Source organism: Pyrgilauda ruficollis, unplaced genomic scaffold (assembly GCF_017590135.1).
Source record: "Pyrgilauda ruficollis isolate IOZ18807 unplaced genomic scaffold, ASM1759013v1 scaffold79, whole genome shotgun sequence".
Taxonomy (NCBI): Eukaryota; Metazoa; Chordata; class Aves; order Passeriformes; family Passeridae; genus Pyrgilauda; species Pyrgilauda ruficollis.
The window spans coordinates 4,343,085-4,358,875 of NW_024529821.1; the positions used below are offsets into that span (position 1 = coordinate 4,343,085).

Here is a 15,791-nt window from a genome sequence, read left to right on the forward strand (position 1 = left end):
AGCGCGCCCGGAACCGCTCCGCCTCGGCCCGCGCCTCGCGCCCCCTGCCCGCCGGCGGTGGCGGCCGGGCGGGACCCTCCCGCGTAAGCCCCGCGGCCTCGGCGCGCCCCGCGCCCCGCACCCACCGGTGATGGCGGTGAACTGCTGGACCAGCGCCCTCAGCGCCGCGGCGCCCGCCGAGCCCCCGGGCGCCGCCATCTTGCCGCCGCCGCACCACAACACACGCGCCGCCGGCCGGCGCGCGCTGCGCATGCGCGGGGCCCGCCCGCGCGCGCGCCCCTTCCCCGTCTGCCGCCGAGAGGGGTGGGGGGGGGGCTCGGTTACCGTGGTAACAAGCCCCGCCCCCTCCGGCCGCGCGGGAGGCGGGAGTTGCCGTGGCAACGCCCTCCTTCCTCTCCCCGCCCCGCCGCCTCGACGGCTTTCCCTGGGAATGGCCCCGGAATTCCCGACCCGCCACTTCCAAGGGGGACACGGGCCTTAGAGGCGGACCGGCACTCTCAGGACACGCACCCGGGGTTCCCACGCGGATTTCCCCCATCACAGAGGCCCGCGGCGCGGCGAGGGGCTGGGCAGGCCGCGGGCCGAGTGCAGATCCAGGTGCTGTGAGCAGGGGGACACCCAGGAATAGCCCGGATCACCCACAGGCCGGGGCTGACCTGCTGGAGAGCAGCGCTGCAGTGAAGGACCTGGGGGTTCTGACCGGCAACCAGCTATCCCCGAGCCGGCAGTGTCCTGGGGCAGAAGGACACTGGGAAGAGCACTCCCAGCACGCCAGCGACTGATCTTGTCCCTCTGTCCAGCCCTGGGAGTGCTGTGTCCAGCTCTGGGCTCCTCAGGAGAGGAGCACATGGAGCTGCTGAGCAGATCTGGGGGAAGCTGTGGAGATGCTGAAGGGCCTGGAGCATGTGGGTGCCCAGGAAAGGCTGAGGGAGCTGGGGCTGCTCAGCCTGGAGAGGAGCCCCAGCTGAGAGGGACCCTCAGCCCTGGCTGGCCCTGGCTGCAGGAGGGGCAGAGCAGGGCCCGGGCTCTGCTCCAGCCACAGCAATGGCACCAGAGCCACGGGCAGGGACTGAGCCCAGAAGTTCCACCTGGACACGAGGAAGAACTTTCCTGGGCAGTGACAGAGCCCTGGACACATCCCAGAGAGGGTGTGGAGCCTCCTCACCGGGGATATCCCAGAGCTGTCTGGACACAATGTGTGCCATGGGATCTGGGATGGCCCTGCTGGAGCAGAAGGGACCCACTGTGGTCCCTTCCAGCCTGTCCCATTCTGGGATTCTGTGGGGCAGGACCTGAGGTGGTCAAGGAACAGCTCATCTGCACCAGTCCAGGGAGCCCTGCCAGGGCACCCTGCCATCACTGTCACAAAGCCAGAAGAGGACACCCTTGGATTTGTCCCCACCTACCATACCAGGTGTTTCTGATCCCCAGGCCACCTGAAGGAATGTCAGGAAAGGAATGTTTTACTCCTTTCCAGTTTCCCCACACAACAGGAATGTGGCTGCCTTGCTGCTGAACACTTTGCCAGTAACACTTGTCAACTCAGTACCACAGAAAGCCGACATTTCCCTAGAATTCTAATAATTTATTACCTCACTGCCATGGAAACAGGTCCATCTGTTCCCTCTCTTATTGCCTCCCATCCCCACACCAGCTCTGGTGCTCAGAGAAGCAACAAGCCTGTGAAGTATTTGGGGTTTTGGCACTTGTTTTGTTTTTCCTGGCAGTTGGATGAGCTGAACTTGTTCACAAACAAGACAAATTAATCTCCAGGGCTGAAGGCAGGTGAGCAGCAGTGAGCTGCTACACCAGCCCAGACATCTCAATACAGACTCCTGCTTCACCAACACCAGGAAAACAAAGATGATTTCACCTCCTTCAAAGGAGCCACAGGGTCAGAAACAAGCTGTTGGTACAACCAAAATCCACGCAGCAGTGGCCAGATCCCACCCTCTAACAATGAAGATCTAAAAGAATAAGCCAAGTTATGCCTGGTGAGGATTATTGTGCCAAGGATATGGTGAGGAATGGGATCATTTGGGGGCTTGCATCATCCCACCTCAGATAAGGCTGCTGCTATAGGTGACAGGTTTTGTACATTTTGCAGTTAAGTTTGGTTTTTATCTAACAATCAATTTTTAGTCCTGGTTTGGTTTTTTTTTGGGTGTTTTTTTTTTTTTTTTGCATTCTGCTTTGAAAATGGGGTTTGTTTTTTTACAGGCTTACTCTGACTGGAAAGGCTGAGGGTCACCAGCATGGAAACAGTCAGTAGCTCTGCCTTAAAAAAAAAAAAAAAACAAAAAAAAACAAAAAACCCTTTAATTAAGTTTTTTTCACATCATGGGTCAACCAGAAAATAATCCCAACTGGGTCAACCAGAAAATAATCCCAACTGTGTTAAGGATTAAGGAAGAACATACTGAAGAAAAGCTTCCAGAACAATGGCTGAGGCAGCAGGAGAAAAAGCAAAGGATTTGCCACTAGTTACCTGTTGTAATTTTCCCAAAAAACATCTCTGAACAGAACATTTATTTATTTATTTATGAGGAGCCCACCAATGATAAGATGTGCAGGCTTTGGGGGAAAAAAAATCCCAACAATTCTTATTTTTGACTCAGTGTGCTGGTCATGCTTTCCGTAAAATTTGGTTTTTTAAAACTTAAACCATCAGAAGATGCTGCTGAAGAAACAAGTCTGCTAGGAATATCCTAGAACAGAATTAAAGTCATCAATGGGGTTCAAAAAAAGGACAAAACTCAAACATCTGCTGATTTTGATGACTAGCACACACCCTTCAGCACTGCAGCTGGCACTTGGCTCCATTTCAAACACAGACAGTGCAAAAGTAGCTCAGAAGAAGCAAAGAAAAGCCAAAATATGGCTTCATAAAACAGATGAAGCAATTAGCAAAACTTCCTCTGCATAGTAGGATCTGGTTGCCTCTTCCTCAGCCTCAACTTCCTACAGGCCTCAGCACCTCCATGCCTAAATTACAGTATTTTTTGAGTTGTTTTAGTTTTAAAGCCAACAGGAACAGTATTTAGTAGTGCCCTCTAAAAGTGGAAGGGAACAGTTACAGCCAGGCAGGGCAGTTATGTGAATCTCTAATTACAGTTATGTCATTACTGAACTCCAGTCTTCAGTTGCTTCTTTCCCCTTTAACTTTCTCCATCATAACTGGCTTCTGGACTATTGTTTTAATCACACTCAAACCAGTTAGAGTATGAAAATGAAACAGCATTAAGTATAGTAACACCACTGTACATTCATATGTACCATTAACAGGACATTAACAACAAAAGAATCTTGTTCTTAACAACAGGGAAAATGGGATCTGCAGGAGGGATCTCTGTGAACAGAGGGGAATGCCCACAGCCTTGGCATCCATAAAAGATCCTTGGCTTTGTCAGGGGAGAATGACCTGTTTCTTTCCTCTTTGTCTGAGGGAGGGGTTAGCACATGAGAGTGAAAGAGTGGCTGTCTGCTTACACTAGTGTTAATGGGTGTGCCAACAATGCAATTCCAGCAACAGCCTAAATTCCAGCAAGGTGCTTCAATTTAGAGAACAGTGGTTGTGCTGAGGGAAGCTTCAACCTTGCAGCTGACAGCCAGCTGGGAATACAGACTCGTTTTTCATTTGTTTCCTCCATGGAATGTGCATCTTTTCCATTAAAGGCTTCAGATTCTCATTTTCAGATCAGACCATCAGTTATCATTGCTTTCCAACACTGCCAGTATTCACATTCCAAACCATGTAAATGCAAATTAGAAAATAAGAAATGCTCCGATTCCTGCAAGAAGTGCTGCAAGTGCTAGAAAATAATATTCAAGAAAGGAACAATTAAAAAACGTTACATTCTGGGTGTGTATGTTAGAACTTCTCAGAACTCACAGCGCCACTGCCCAAAGTGGTTCCCTTCCAAGGCAACCACTCAAAACCGCTTAGGGAAGCTTTGCCTAGCACAGGAGAACATCACCACAGTTCCCATTCCCATTCCACCACCTGTCCATGGCTCTGATCTACTCTGCAACAGGGCTTTTAAACATCTGCAGGATTGTTTTTTGCTTGTTCTTAGGCGGTGAACAAATATCATTTGTGTCACTGGTATTAACCACACAATTCAAAACCTTTCCTTCCTTGATGCTGGGGGATTTCACCCGGACCCTGGCAGGGGACTGCCAGTTTTCATTGCAGGAACCTTTCCGAGCCTTGTGGTGATTGGTTTCAGCCTGTGTTTTTGATCCCTTTGAGTCTTTTGCCCCCTTGGAATTTTCCTTCCTGGCAGCAGAGGCTTTCCCACACCGAGGTGGTTTGGTGCGAAGCAGATATTCGTCTGGAGAGCCCTTCTGTCTGTTCAGTGTCCTTTCCTCCTTGTCCAGCTCCTTTTGCAGCTGCAGAGCCAGGAGCCTGTCCTGCTCCTCCTGCCTGCGCCTTTCATAGAACTCCTGCTCAAAGGCTCTTTGTGTCTGCAAGTTAAAATCATTCATCTGCTCTCCTTGCTCTTCTACACTTTCTGAAAAGGTTCTTCTCCTCTTGTCAATCATGTCCAAGTCAATCATGGCATCAGCTGGGGCCTCCACTAGCTTCCTTTTGGGAGTCTCCTTAGAGTTCTGTGGCCTCTCTGGTATCTCTTCATGTGAGAGTCCAGCCTCCTTCCCCAGGCCAGGCAACACAGTCTGGCTGTCAGACATCACACAATTCATTCCTAACTGACCAGAGGTACAAGTTTCATCAGACTTTTCAAGGTTTACCCTTTGGACAAGTGTCAAATTGCCACTGTCTGACTCTATTCCACCATCATCTCCTTTGGATCTAAGAAGAACTGTCCTAGACCCTTCCTCTTCTGTGGTTCCATGAAGTGCATCTGGAACTCCATCTTCTAAACCATTTGGTCCTGGTGTTTTTTCCTGCTTGACAGTGGCAGTCTCACCTGAAGCTGAGGCACTGAAATAGTTCATGCATGATTCCAAAAATGAATCCTTAGCTCCAGAATCTTTATTTACACTGGTCAGCTGTGGAGACAGGGTTGGCATTTCCTCTTGCTCATCCTGCACTGCAGAACTGCTGCCTTCATTGCTGTTGGAGTCCTGAAGAAAATGGAGACACCACTAATGAAGTAAATTTATCAAAAGCCCATGGGTGTGAATAAATACCAAACTCACTTCTCATGGCTGCATTGCCCCTGAGTGCTCTGGGATAGCAACTCAGATACTTCTCTTTATAAAAAATACCTGACTGTTTAATAATAATTAAAATATTTAAAATTACTGCAGAAACCCAGCTAAAGGACTGAAACCACAATTGCAGCATTTTCCTCTTATCAGTGATTCAGACTAAATGTACAAGCCTGCTCATCTTCTTTGGAGGCCTTACAGGAATGATCAGAAAGACAGCCATGGAATGATGTAAATCAGGCTGCACCCTCTCCCAGCAGGCTCCAGAACTGCCAATCATGAATACCAAAGGTAGCTTAAAAAGGACAATATAACCTGCCCAGTGCCAATGTGCAAGGGGAATAGAGGACTGGAACCCTATAGGCAAGGGGAAAATATCCCATAATTACTAACTGTGAGATTTATAACAAAATGATTCCTGTTACCCCAGAGACAGAGTTGCTCCTGACTCTTCCTGTGGTACTGGAGAACGATGCTGATCCCAACATACTATAGTTCTTTGGAGACAGATACCTTAAAAAGGAAAAAAGGATACCCCTTTAAACATTTTGTCCTTGAATTGTCAGTCCTTTGCATTATTCAAGATCTTCAGGTTCATTCTGACAAACAAAAAACAACAAGAAGGCAAGTGTTTCCCTTCTCCTCCTATGAGGAAATGTTTTAAACTTCAAAACTTCCCATTTGCCCCCAGTTATCTCAGGATGCTGGCCTACCGCATTCCAAAGAAGCAAATGGGGCAGAGGGACACTGGAAAAGGCCAATAATTAAAGAAACACTTGGCTGAATCCCTTACTTCTGAATGTCTCCAGAGTTGCTTGGTTTGTTCTTTGCCTTGCTCAGGTTCAGTGGGGATGTCTGAAGGGAGAGGCTGTGTGCTGGTGTCGGGCTGCCGGGCACGTGTCCCTCAGGATCCTCATTCTTCCAGACAAGTAAAAATAGCATTAGGCAAAACAAAACACAACACAAACTGCAGAACCTCAGGGAACTACTTGGGTTTTGCTGCAGAATTAGTTGCTGTTGTCCAAAGAGTTCTAGAACTGTGAGTAACGGATGGTTAACAAGAAAGAAATGTTACCTGTTCCAAACACCTTCCTGGATCTAGCACTGAGGGACAGAGGCTTTGCTCAATAAGTACACAGGTTTCATCATTGAGTGGCAAAAATTCAACTAAGCAAAACAAATCAATAAAACAAAAAACAAAAAACAAAAAACAAAAAAAAAAAAAAAAAACCTCCAAAAGGTAAGGTACATTTTCACTGCGTGCTCCTTTCTTCCAGTACAGGTTACACATATTCATTTCTTCCAAAGAAGGATTTAAAAAAAGATGAGGAAAAGGAAGCATACAGCAGAAAATCAATGTTTTAAAATGTTTCACAATGAAAACATGCAGCACACATGCTGGGTGCTGGATTTCAAGTGTGCATTACACAGGCTTCACCCTCCTCCTAGCTTTTCAAAAATTAATGGTCAATCAAGGCTTTAAAATAAATTGAAACTATTCCAAATTTTAATATTTGCTCTGACAAGTCCAAGTTGCTTCCACTATATTGATACTTGCTGCTGTCTCATTTGATCCTAACTCACCAGACTGTTACTGAGCTGCCAGGCCAGCTCTTCATCTTCCTTCAGCTGCTTCTCCATCTCCTTCCGTCTCTCTTCTGCCAGCCTGTTCTCCTCCTCCTCCTCTGCCAGCAGCCGCTGGATGTATTCCTCACTGGCTTTGTTCTCCTCCTGTTCATGTGCTCGCCTTTCTGCCTCCACCTAAACCAGATGTTTGAAAAAATCCACCTGGTTACTACTGCAGGGCCACACTGTACACCAGGACCTCTCAGCTGACACTGCTTAAACGTGAACCATTCACTGTTCACAAAATACAGCAGCATTTCATTGCACAAGTCTCAAAGATGTAAGACTCACATGGATACTGCGCGTAGAGCCTTGGGTTCGACCACAGTGGCAAACCTTTTGGTTTCTCTAGATCATACAGTTAACCTGCAAGGCTAAACTGCAGTCTTCACCTTTTCAAAGTGTTAGTAACAAAAATGCATGGAGGTACAGAGAAAGTGGGATTAAAATTCTGTTTAAGGCTGAATCCTAGCCATCCCACAGCATTTGCTCAACTGCTTTTATCATTATATATCTCAAAGACAGCACATCTCTCTTCTAGAAGAGTGCTGCTCTCCTGAAACGTGCAAAACCCAAAGCAGCAGGCCAGGAATTTTACATCTGCCTTTCTTACAGCAGGCATGCTGAGAGATCAGTTACCAGCAACTCCATGAGGAGAGCAAAGTACTTCAAGAGTAAAGCTTTCTTTGGAAATTCCCCCCAGTCCTCTGCTTCACGTGCTCCTGTAATCACCAGCAAGGGGCTCTCAGGGAAAGGTGCATTCCCATATATTCCAACTCTAAATCTTAATACTACTGTGTCTGAATTGAAGGAAGGATCCTTAAATAGGCCAAAACTGAGAATTTTTTAAAATCTTAACTGATTTTCAAAATAACAGAGTGAACAAAGAAGAGAGAAAATGCTGTAAGTTCATTATTGAAGGTTATCTAATTGAGGTCTCTTACTCGGAGGGAAATCAAGAAGATAAATATAAAACCAAAACCCAAACAATTCCAAATTTCTACATTTGCTACTTTTATACACATTGACTGAGAGATGAGGTAGGAGGTATAGATCAAGAATGTCACCTCATGTCAAACACAAAGAAATCTCTTCCACCAATGTAATTCATTATTCAGGAGTGACCAGTATGTCCTTGCAGCTGCAGTGCCCTTTTATGTATCTTCACTATTAAATAAAATTACAGCTGTTTCTGGAAACAATTCAAATAACTGGATACAAAGCATTTATGCTTTTTAAACATATTTTTAGACTTACCTTACTAATCTCTGCCTCATATTCCTGCCTCAGCTCCCCAGGCTTGCTCAGCTGGTGCTGCGGCTTGGGGACACAGACTAATCAAGAGGAAGGAGAGGAAAAACCAAAGTCAACAAAGTCATGACAGTCAACAACAAAGGATTTTAACAGCAAAGGATTTTAACTCCATACCCTGTCATGGGAATGATTTGACTTAAATCAAGTGCTGTGATTGAAAAAAGGAAGGAATAAAGCAAGAAAACACCAAGGAATAAAGTTTGCACAGTAGCAAAGCGTGGTGTTACAGAGTGGCAGGAACAGGCAGTGTTTCCCAAGCACTGTATATAAAGCAAATACAGTGGAACAAGTCTCCCGGAGAAACTGTGGCTGCCCCATCCCTGGAAGTGTCCAAGGCCAGGCTGGATGGGGCTTGGAGCAACCTGGGCTAGTGAAAGGTGTCTCTGCCCATGGCAGCGAAGTGGAATGGGATGATATTTAAGGTCTCACCCAACCCAAACCATTCCCTCATTCATTCTCTGTTGGTACACTGACCATAATTTGTGTATTTCACTCTTTTTCATTAAAAAGACCTCAGAACACTGCAAGTGGAACAAGCTGCCCTATGGCTAACCTACCAAAATGTCCCAGAGGTGCTTGTAACATCATAAACCCCAAAATCCTTCTTCAAAAAGTTAATCAGATTTCACTTCCTTCTCTCTGACACCACAATTTTCAACTCACAGATTCTTGCATTGACTGAACCCCTGGAATTTCAACCAAACTAATTAACACCTAAAAATCTTTTAACCACTTCACTCACTTGACCTGATAAAAAAACACACACACAGACTCACTCTGCTTGCAGATGCTACAGCTGCAAATGAGCAATGAACAAGGCCAGGCACTGATACCCCACACCAAAGGCATGAACAAATACTCACTGAAATCACCAGAAAATGTAATTTTTATCCTCTGTGCTACAAATAAAGAAGGCATTGCCCACCTGTCCCCTGCCTCTTTTGCAGGAGAGCTCTGTCTCTGCCAGCAGTAACACACCTGCCTACCCACAGCTCTGTATTTCCCAACACCTGAAGTCACTCACAGTAATTCCTGTGGCAAAGCAGAGACATCCCAGGACAAGTGACATTTCACTTACTCTCCTCATCCAAATCCTGTCCGTTCATCCTGCGCTCGCACTCCTCTGGGTAATTCTTCTGAATCTTCTCCCAGAGCTCCCAGTTGATGAGAGTATTTCTGCGGGTATTGTAGCGTGCCCAGGAAGAGACTCGACGCCTGCAGAAGGGGCAAGAGAGGCTGGCCTTTTCCACGGTCATCTGGAAGCAGGAATTACAGAGGGTATGGCTGCATGGCAGCGTGACAGGCTCCACAAAGATCTCCATGCAAATTTGGCAGAGGCAGTCGGACAAGGAAAGCGGGGCCGTGGATATCTTCGACATACTGACTTGAGGGAGAGGAGCAGCACTTAGGACAACATCAGGGCCTGAAAGCAAAAACAAACATTTATGTTCCTTATGGGAAGTAAAATAAAGGAAAATACAAAATGTTTTACAGCTACTTCAAGAAAGTGTTAGTAGGTTTAGAAGCCTGCTTAAGTGGTTGCTTTTCTCAGGGCCTTAGAGATTCCTGAGGAAGAAGCAGAGCTTTACAGAAATCATGGAAAAACTGTACCAGGTTTTCCTAGTGCAGTTTCCTGTGAGCTGTAACAGATGCTTTCGGAATAGCAAGGAGGTGGTAAGGAGAGGGGGGAAAAGAAGGTGAGAGTTCTTCTGGCCACCTCTGTTACTCCCCTCTTCTTCCATCATTCCCTGTCTATGATAAGATGTGCTGGATGTTATTCCAGTTACCTTAACCTTCCATTCACTCATTTTTTCAGTACATGCACATCCTTTGAGAGCTGCTTTTGGCACAAGCTTGCTTTCAGCATGTCCTGAAGGTGAAATACACCAGAGCAGAGAAGCTTCTTCCTCATTAATTTGCTTGTTTAAGCTAGGACTAAAAAGCTAAAATTCCTTTTTTCTTAAGATAAATGAAGAATTAAAACTTCAGCACCTCCTTGTATGACTTGACACTGTGGGGGTCATCTGTGTCCTCACGATTTTTCCACTTGGCCCAGCAATACTGTGGGAGAGAAAACAAAAGACACATATAGCAAAAGCATAAACCCACCGACATTTAAGTTACAAGCTTCTTAAACAGGCAGCTTCAGAAACAGGCGGCCCTTGAAAGAAAGGCTGCCATTCCTCACAGAGAACTCTCCAGGGAGACAAATACACGTTAAGGCGAGTTTTATTATTTCCGCTATTTTTATTGACAGAAAATACCGCCCAGGACGTCGGCGCCCAGCGAAAAGGGAGCCCCCGTCCCCGTCCGGCCCCCGTCACCCCCAGCCCCTGAGGGTCCCCGCGGGACCGGCACCCACCGCTCCGGAGGCCGCCAAAGGCCGCGGCTCCCGCAATGGCGGCTCCGCTCCGCCCCTCACTCGGGAGCCGTTCCCGCCGCCCGCCTCAGGGCTCCGCCTCCTCCTCCTTTGTCTCCTCCTTCTCCTTTTCTCCTTCCTTCTTCTCCTCCTCCTTCTCTTCTCCTGTCTCCTCCTTCTCCTCTTCCGCCTGCTCCGCCGAGCCTGCTGGGACACGGAGGCCGCGGGCCCTCAGGGGGAAGGCGGGCTCTGCTGTCGTGATGGGCAGGGCGGGAATGGCTTCCCACAGCCAGAGAGCAGCGTTAGGTGGCATGTTAGGGATAAAACCTTCCCCGTGAGGGTGCTGCGGCGCTGGCACAGCCTGCCCCGCGGAGCCGTGGCCGCCCCGTGCCCTGCAGCACCCGAGGCCGGCTGGGAGCCGGGCTTTGCTCCCTGGCCTTGGTCCCTGCTTTGGTCCCTGGCTGAGCTCACCTGGCCGCAGGTGCCCACGGCACTTCCCGCCTCAGGTCCTCCTCCAGCATCTCGGCCTGCCGCTCAAAGTCGTGCGCCAGGGTCTGCAGGCTGGAGTCCAGCTGTGCGAACCGAGCCTCCAGCGACAGCAGCCTGCTTTCTACTCTGGGCGGTGGAAAACGAGAGTTTAAGGGAATTTCGGAAGGATTTGGGGCTTTCTGCCGTGACATTGCATTGTGAACAGTTTCAGACCCCGTTCTGGGGGTCCTCCCATGATTTGTGAGAACAAACACAACTAAAAGTCAAGGTTTGCTGTCACGTCTTTTTGGCCGTTGCCTGGTGCAGAGATCTTGACATCTCCAAATACAGCTGCACAATGAGTATGTAGACATATCTGTGGCTCTCAACCACATGTATTATCAGTGGCACAGGTTTTTCTCTAACACATTTTGAGGTGATTTATCTTTTATTTGTAATGTCATGGTCTTTTGAACCATTTTCATTTAACATTGAGCAGAACTTCTCCTTCCTCCTCTGGTTAAAAAATTATGCAAATAATAAACAAGCCACTTACAGTGTTTTGTTGTTTTGTTTTTGTTTTTTTTTTTATAGGACTGTCCTTCCATGGAACAACTGTAATAAAAACTACTTCATAGCTTGTATTTATTAACTGCTTTTTCATTATTTGCTATCTGTTGTGGTTTTCCCTATTTAAAATTGTAAATTATAAAGATGAGGTTTTGAGTTTTAAGCCACTCCACTTTTGCTGAAGAAAACTGCCTGGTTTAAAAGAACTTGCTGTATTGAGAGAATATACAAGGGAATGCCAGTATTTATTTTTGTATCCATTTCTCTTTCCTGGGGAGACAGGGTGTGCTAGGCTCCTGTCACTATGGGTGGTTTTTATAAACCTAGTTTTCTCACATTTTCCTCACTTACCTGATTGACATTGAGCTGTGTTCTTGAGAATCCTGAGGATCTGAAAGCTAATGTAAGTAATTCAAAGTTCCTTCCTAAGTACTGAACAACTATCTCAGTACTATGTAGGCAATAGTGATTTACTAGCAGAGCATCACCTACTCCTTACAGAATTTTTTGTGATTTTTCTTTTTATTTTACTGGCAAAACTTCAAGCTGTATCAGTTAACAATAACTACACTATCAGCAAATATTATTACCTACATAGTTTTCCTTATCTTTTTTCATTCCTAGTTTGTTCCACTGCTTCTGTGACCTACCTGTGTTAAACATTCTGTTACCTGTATCTTTGGATTAACTTTTTGTAAGGACAAAACACACAGCAGCTGGTGATGACATTAAAAAATAAAAAGCCAAAACAAAACCCTTCAAACATTTTTCCAATCTTTGACGTGTATCCCACGGTATTTTAATGCCTGTTGTTCTAAGAGATGGACCAAAAATGCCATTTTTTCCTATCAGCAGCTCCTCCCTCTCCCTGCCTGCCTCTACTCCTGCCTCCCCTTCTCCAAACCAAACCTTACTTTGGATTCTGTCTGCAGCTGACCTGAATGAGGAGAAAAAAAAAGATTTAACAGTGGCATATTTTACTACGTATCCTCGACCTTAATTCATTGTCTGGCCGCTTGTGCAGATCCTTGTCTAATGATTTTCTGCTGTTTCCTGAGGCTAGAGGCTTCCTCTGCAGCCTGGCGAAGTTCCTCTTAATGTTGTAGGACTCCTGTTGCTTCAGCAAGAATTTTGGGACGAAAATAGAACTTTATTTGGAAAACTAAGCTGGTGTCATGTAGAAATGTAGGGAGTTCAGAAGAACTGGAAGGATTGATGTGTCATAATTGGATCGAATCTGTCAGCACAGAGAGAGCAAGTGCAGAAACTGAGGTGAGTTGGGGTTTGCTGTGACTTTCAGAGCTGGGTTGTCAGATAATGAGTGTTCTTGCCCGTGAATTGTTGGTCTGCATCTTTTTATCATGGTAAATAAGCTTCCTCACAGCCCATTCTCCAACTTCCTCCTCTACAAGTAAGGGTGAAGTTATCTAAGATCTCATCACTAATGGTACTCAGCGCAGCAGTGGTTTCTCAGCAGGCTTCAGTCCAATGCTTTACTATTTGACCAGTTTTGTCTCTCTAACATTTTTTTATTGCCTGTCTGTAAATTAATCTTCTGTATTTTTAAGCACCTGCAACAAACATTTCAGCATTTGCTAATTTTGGATCTAAAAACGTCTGTTCAGTTATACCATGGTAGATCCATAACTGAACTCCCACAGCTGTAACTGAATTCTGATAGACCGAGTGCTGCTGCCTCTTGATCTAAGTTTGGAATGAAAAGAGGAAGAATGGATTAAACCTCCTGTTTTCATTTCCATCATGACCTCTGAACACTTTTTCCTTTAATGTAAGTGAAATTACCACTAAGTCAGTGACCTCTAACTCTGACTAGTGTACAAACAAACCACATCCCCATTCTTTACCAGAAAGCTCTTAAAATTCCTCTCTTGTTAGCACAGAGAACATACTTGGAAGCCATGCAGTAGAAGCTCCAGCATTCCCAATTCTCTCAAGTGTGCTTCTATGTAAAACCTTATCTGCTATTCAGGCATTTACAGAAAATGACATTTTAGAGCTGTCACTCTGTGGGTTTGATTTTCCAGGCCAGTGCAGCATCCCACATCTGAGCTCTCCCCATTCCCTCACTCCATGGTACATTAGACACATACTTCTTCAAGCCGTTTCCCACAGAATTAATTTTCACTTTTTTCTTTCAGGAGTTGTTTCATCGTTTCTCCCTCTGGTCAGGTCTCCAATAGCTACTTTTGTGTTCGCCAGTGTGTGAAGCAGAGTCATAAAGGCTGTGGGTGAGCCAACAGTATGAGCGGTATCTCGACAAGAGGAGCAGTTTCTTTCCAAGTCTGTCAGCTGTCTGTCTGTCAACACATAATCATTCATTTCCTGAGCAGAAGTACTGCATCCCATCAGCTGTGATACTCTTGACAGGGATCCTTTTTACTGCAGGTAAACCACAGTTGTATGTATGACACCTAATTTGACTTTTAAATGTCTCAACACTGCATAGTTTGCCTTTAAATGTAACATGTTGTAGAATCCCAGAATGCTTGGGGTTGGAAGGACCTTAAAGCCCACCTCATTCCACCCTCTGCCATGGGCAGGGACACCTTCCACTGTCCCAGGTTGCTCCAAGCCCCATCCAACCTGGCCTTGGACATTTCCAGGGATCCAGGGGAATCTACAGCTGCTCTGGGCACCCTGCGCCAGGACCTCACCCCCCTCCCAGTAATGTGAAAATCCAGAGCGTGGGGACAGTATCCTGCCTCCTCTAACTGCTGAGAATTTCAGACCCTCTTTTGATTTTTTTTTCTGAACATCCATGCTCATATCTTTATATCTGCTCTGAGCCACCACCACTGGTGCCTGCTGCTGCACAGCCGAGCACGGATCGGTGCCAGCGGGGGCAGCTGAGGCTGGATTATTTTTCAGGAAGTCCATGAACCTGTTGGTCACGTTCCTCTGCCAAGTGCAGGCTTTGGAAATGGAGGGTGAATCAGCATCACCTATGACCTGATTCCCCAGTAATGGTGATTTGCTTTCCTTAAACTTTTAAGGTCCATTCTTGTGGGGTTTTATTGCTCGTGATAACCACTTATTCCCTATCTTTGAACCGTCCTCTGAGGCATGGTCTGAAAATCAGAAGTTCACCTCAAATCTCCAATTAGAACAGCAAGCCCAAATTTCACAGAAACACAGAATATGCTGAGTTGGAAAGGATCCACACAGATCCAACTTCTGGATGCACTCCTGTCCCCCCGCAGCAATCCCACCACCCAAGAGCATTGTCCAAATTTTTCTTGAGCTCCGGCAGCTTTGGTGCTGTGACATTCCCTGGGGTGCCTCTTCAGTGCCTGACCACCTTCTGGGAGAAGAATGTTTTTCTAATATCCAACCAAAACCTCCCCTGACACCTTAAGGCCGTTCTCTCAGGTCCTGTCACTGGGCACCACAGAGATCAGTGTCTGTCCCTCCTCCTCACCTCATGAAGAAGTTGTAAACCTCAGTGAGGTCTCCCCTCAGTCTCCTCCAGGCTGAACAGACCAAGTGCCCTCATGCAGCTGGGTGATGGAGGAACTGCCCAAATCCTGCAGCAAACAGCCAGGATGGCAGCCAGGGAATGAGCACCACCATGGAGCTGATGGCTCTGTCCCTCTTTCCTCCCCAGCAAGTGAAGGAGAGATTATTTCAAGAACTGTTCATGAGCTCCTCCCTGCATACACCCGATGTCTGCTCACACCCTGCTGCCCACAGAAGTTTCCAGAGCAGCACAGGTTAGCCTGGAGTGGTGTCCCGTGCCCCAGCCCTCCGTGCCCTCCCTGTCCCCTCCCTAGCCCCGCAGGACCTGTTCAGCGTCTCGTTCAGGGAGCGCAGGGAGATGCTGGCTTTCGCCATCTTCCTGGAGAACACCAAGACGAGAAATAAGAGCTGGAGCGGGCTCGCTCCTCTCTCCTGTAGCCGGCAGCAACAGCAGGGACAGGGGATCCGAGTCCTGCAGGAGGTTGTTTGTTCCCAGGCTTTTTATAGCCTGTATATCCAAATATAGGTCATGGATGCACCAACACACGTTCATGGACATATCACACACTGAACCACACAGCCCAACCCGACCCCTTCCTCTGCCCCACTGATCCCATGTCTTCACAGATGAACTAATTCACAGGTAAAACAAAAGGGAGCAACTACAATTTTCAGCCTTTTTTTTTTTTTTTATTGCTGTGTTTTGGCTTTGATTTGCTGTTGTGCCCACCAGATCATGTCTTGGGCCAAAGTCTCCTGCTGGGAAAGGCTGTACAAGCAGATTGCCTTTGGTTTTTTTAAT

At 46.8% G+C, this 15,791-nt stretch overlaps 2 protein-coding genes across 8 annotated transcripts in view; both read right to left on the bottom strand.

Moving 5' to 3' along the window:
• The window catches only part of UBXN7 (UBX domain protein 7), a 26,500-nt gene extending 26,269 nt beyond the window's left edge, over nt 1-231 (bottom strand). Inside the window, exon 1 of the mRNA XM_041486864.1 lies at nt 126-231. Within this exon, the coding sequence (XP_041342798.1) occupies nt 126-198 (73 nt within the window). The 5' untranslated portion in view covers nt 199-231. The remainder of the gene's footprint in view (nt 1-125) is intronic.
• A 2,070-nt stretch (nt 232-2,301) lies between these two features.
• RNF168 (ring finger protein 168) lies at nt 2,302-15,468 on the bottom strand. Of its 7 annotated transcripts, none has more exons than XM_041486857.1 (10): nt 15,315-15,468; nt 10,946-11,084; nt 10,478-10,753; nt 10,108-10,176; nt 9,194-9,538; nt 8,059-8,135; nt 6,760-6,936; nt 5,969-6,093; nt 5,601-5,688; nt 2,302-5,088 (listed from the first exon to the last, which is right to left on the bottom strand). In XM_041486857.1, the coding sequence occupies exons 5-10, from the start codon at nt 9,492-9,494 to the stop codon at nt 4,021-4,023; spliced, it is 1,836 nt and encodes a 611-aa protein (XP_041342791.1). In that variant the 5' UTR covers nt 9,495-9,538; nt 10,108-10,176; nt 10,478-10,753; nt 10,946-11,084; nt 15,315-15,468; the 3' UTR covers nt 2,302-4,020. The 7 variants fall into 7 exon arrangements, with proteins under 7 accessions (XP_041342791.1, XP_041342788.1, XP_041342790.1 ...); XM_041486854.1 differs by having other exon boundaries at nt 10,478-10,678; nt 10,946-11,089; XM_041486856.1 differs by having other exon boundaries at nt 10,478-10,681; nt 10,946-11,089.
• Nucleotides 15,469-15,791: the final 323 nt, after the last annotated feature.

Coding starts and splice junctions, on each gene's coding strand:
- RNF168 (XM_041486857.1), bottom strand. CDS start 9,494: ATGTCGAAGATATCCACGGCCCCGCTTTCCTTGTCCGACTGCCTCTGC. Junction 8,136..9,193: donor ACAGGATTTGGATGAGGAGA/GTAAGTGAAATG, acceptor CCTCTTGATTAG/TCTGTGTCCCCAAGCCGCAG. Junction 6,937..8,058: donor ATGAGGCAGAGATTAGTAAG/GTAAGTCTAAAA, acceptor CATCTGGTTTAG/GTGGAGGCAGAAAGGCGAGC.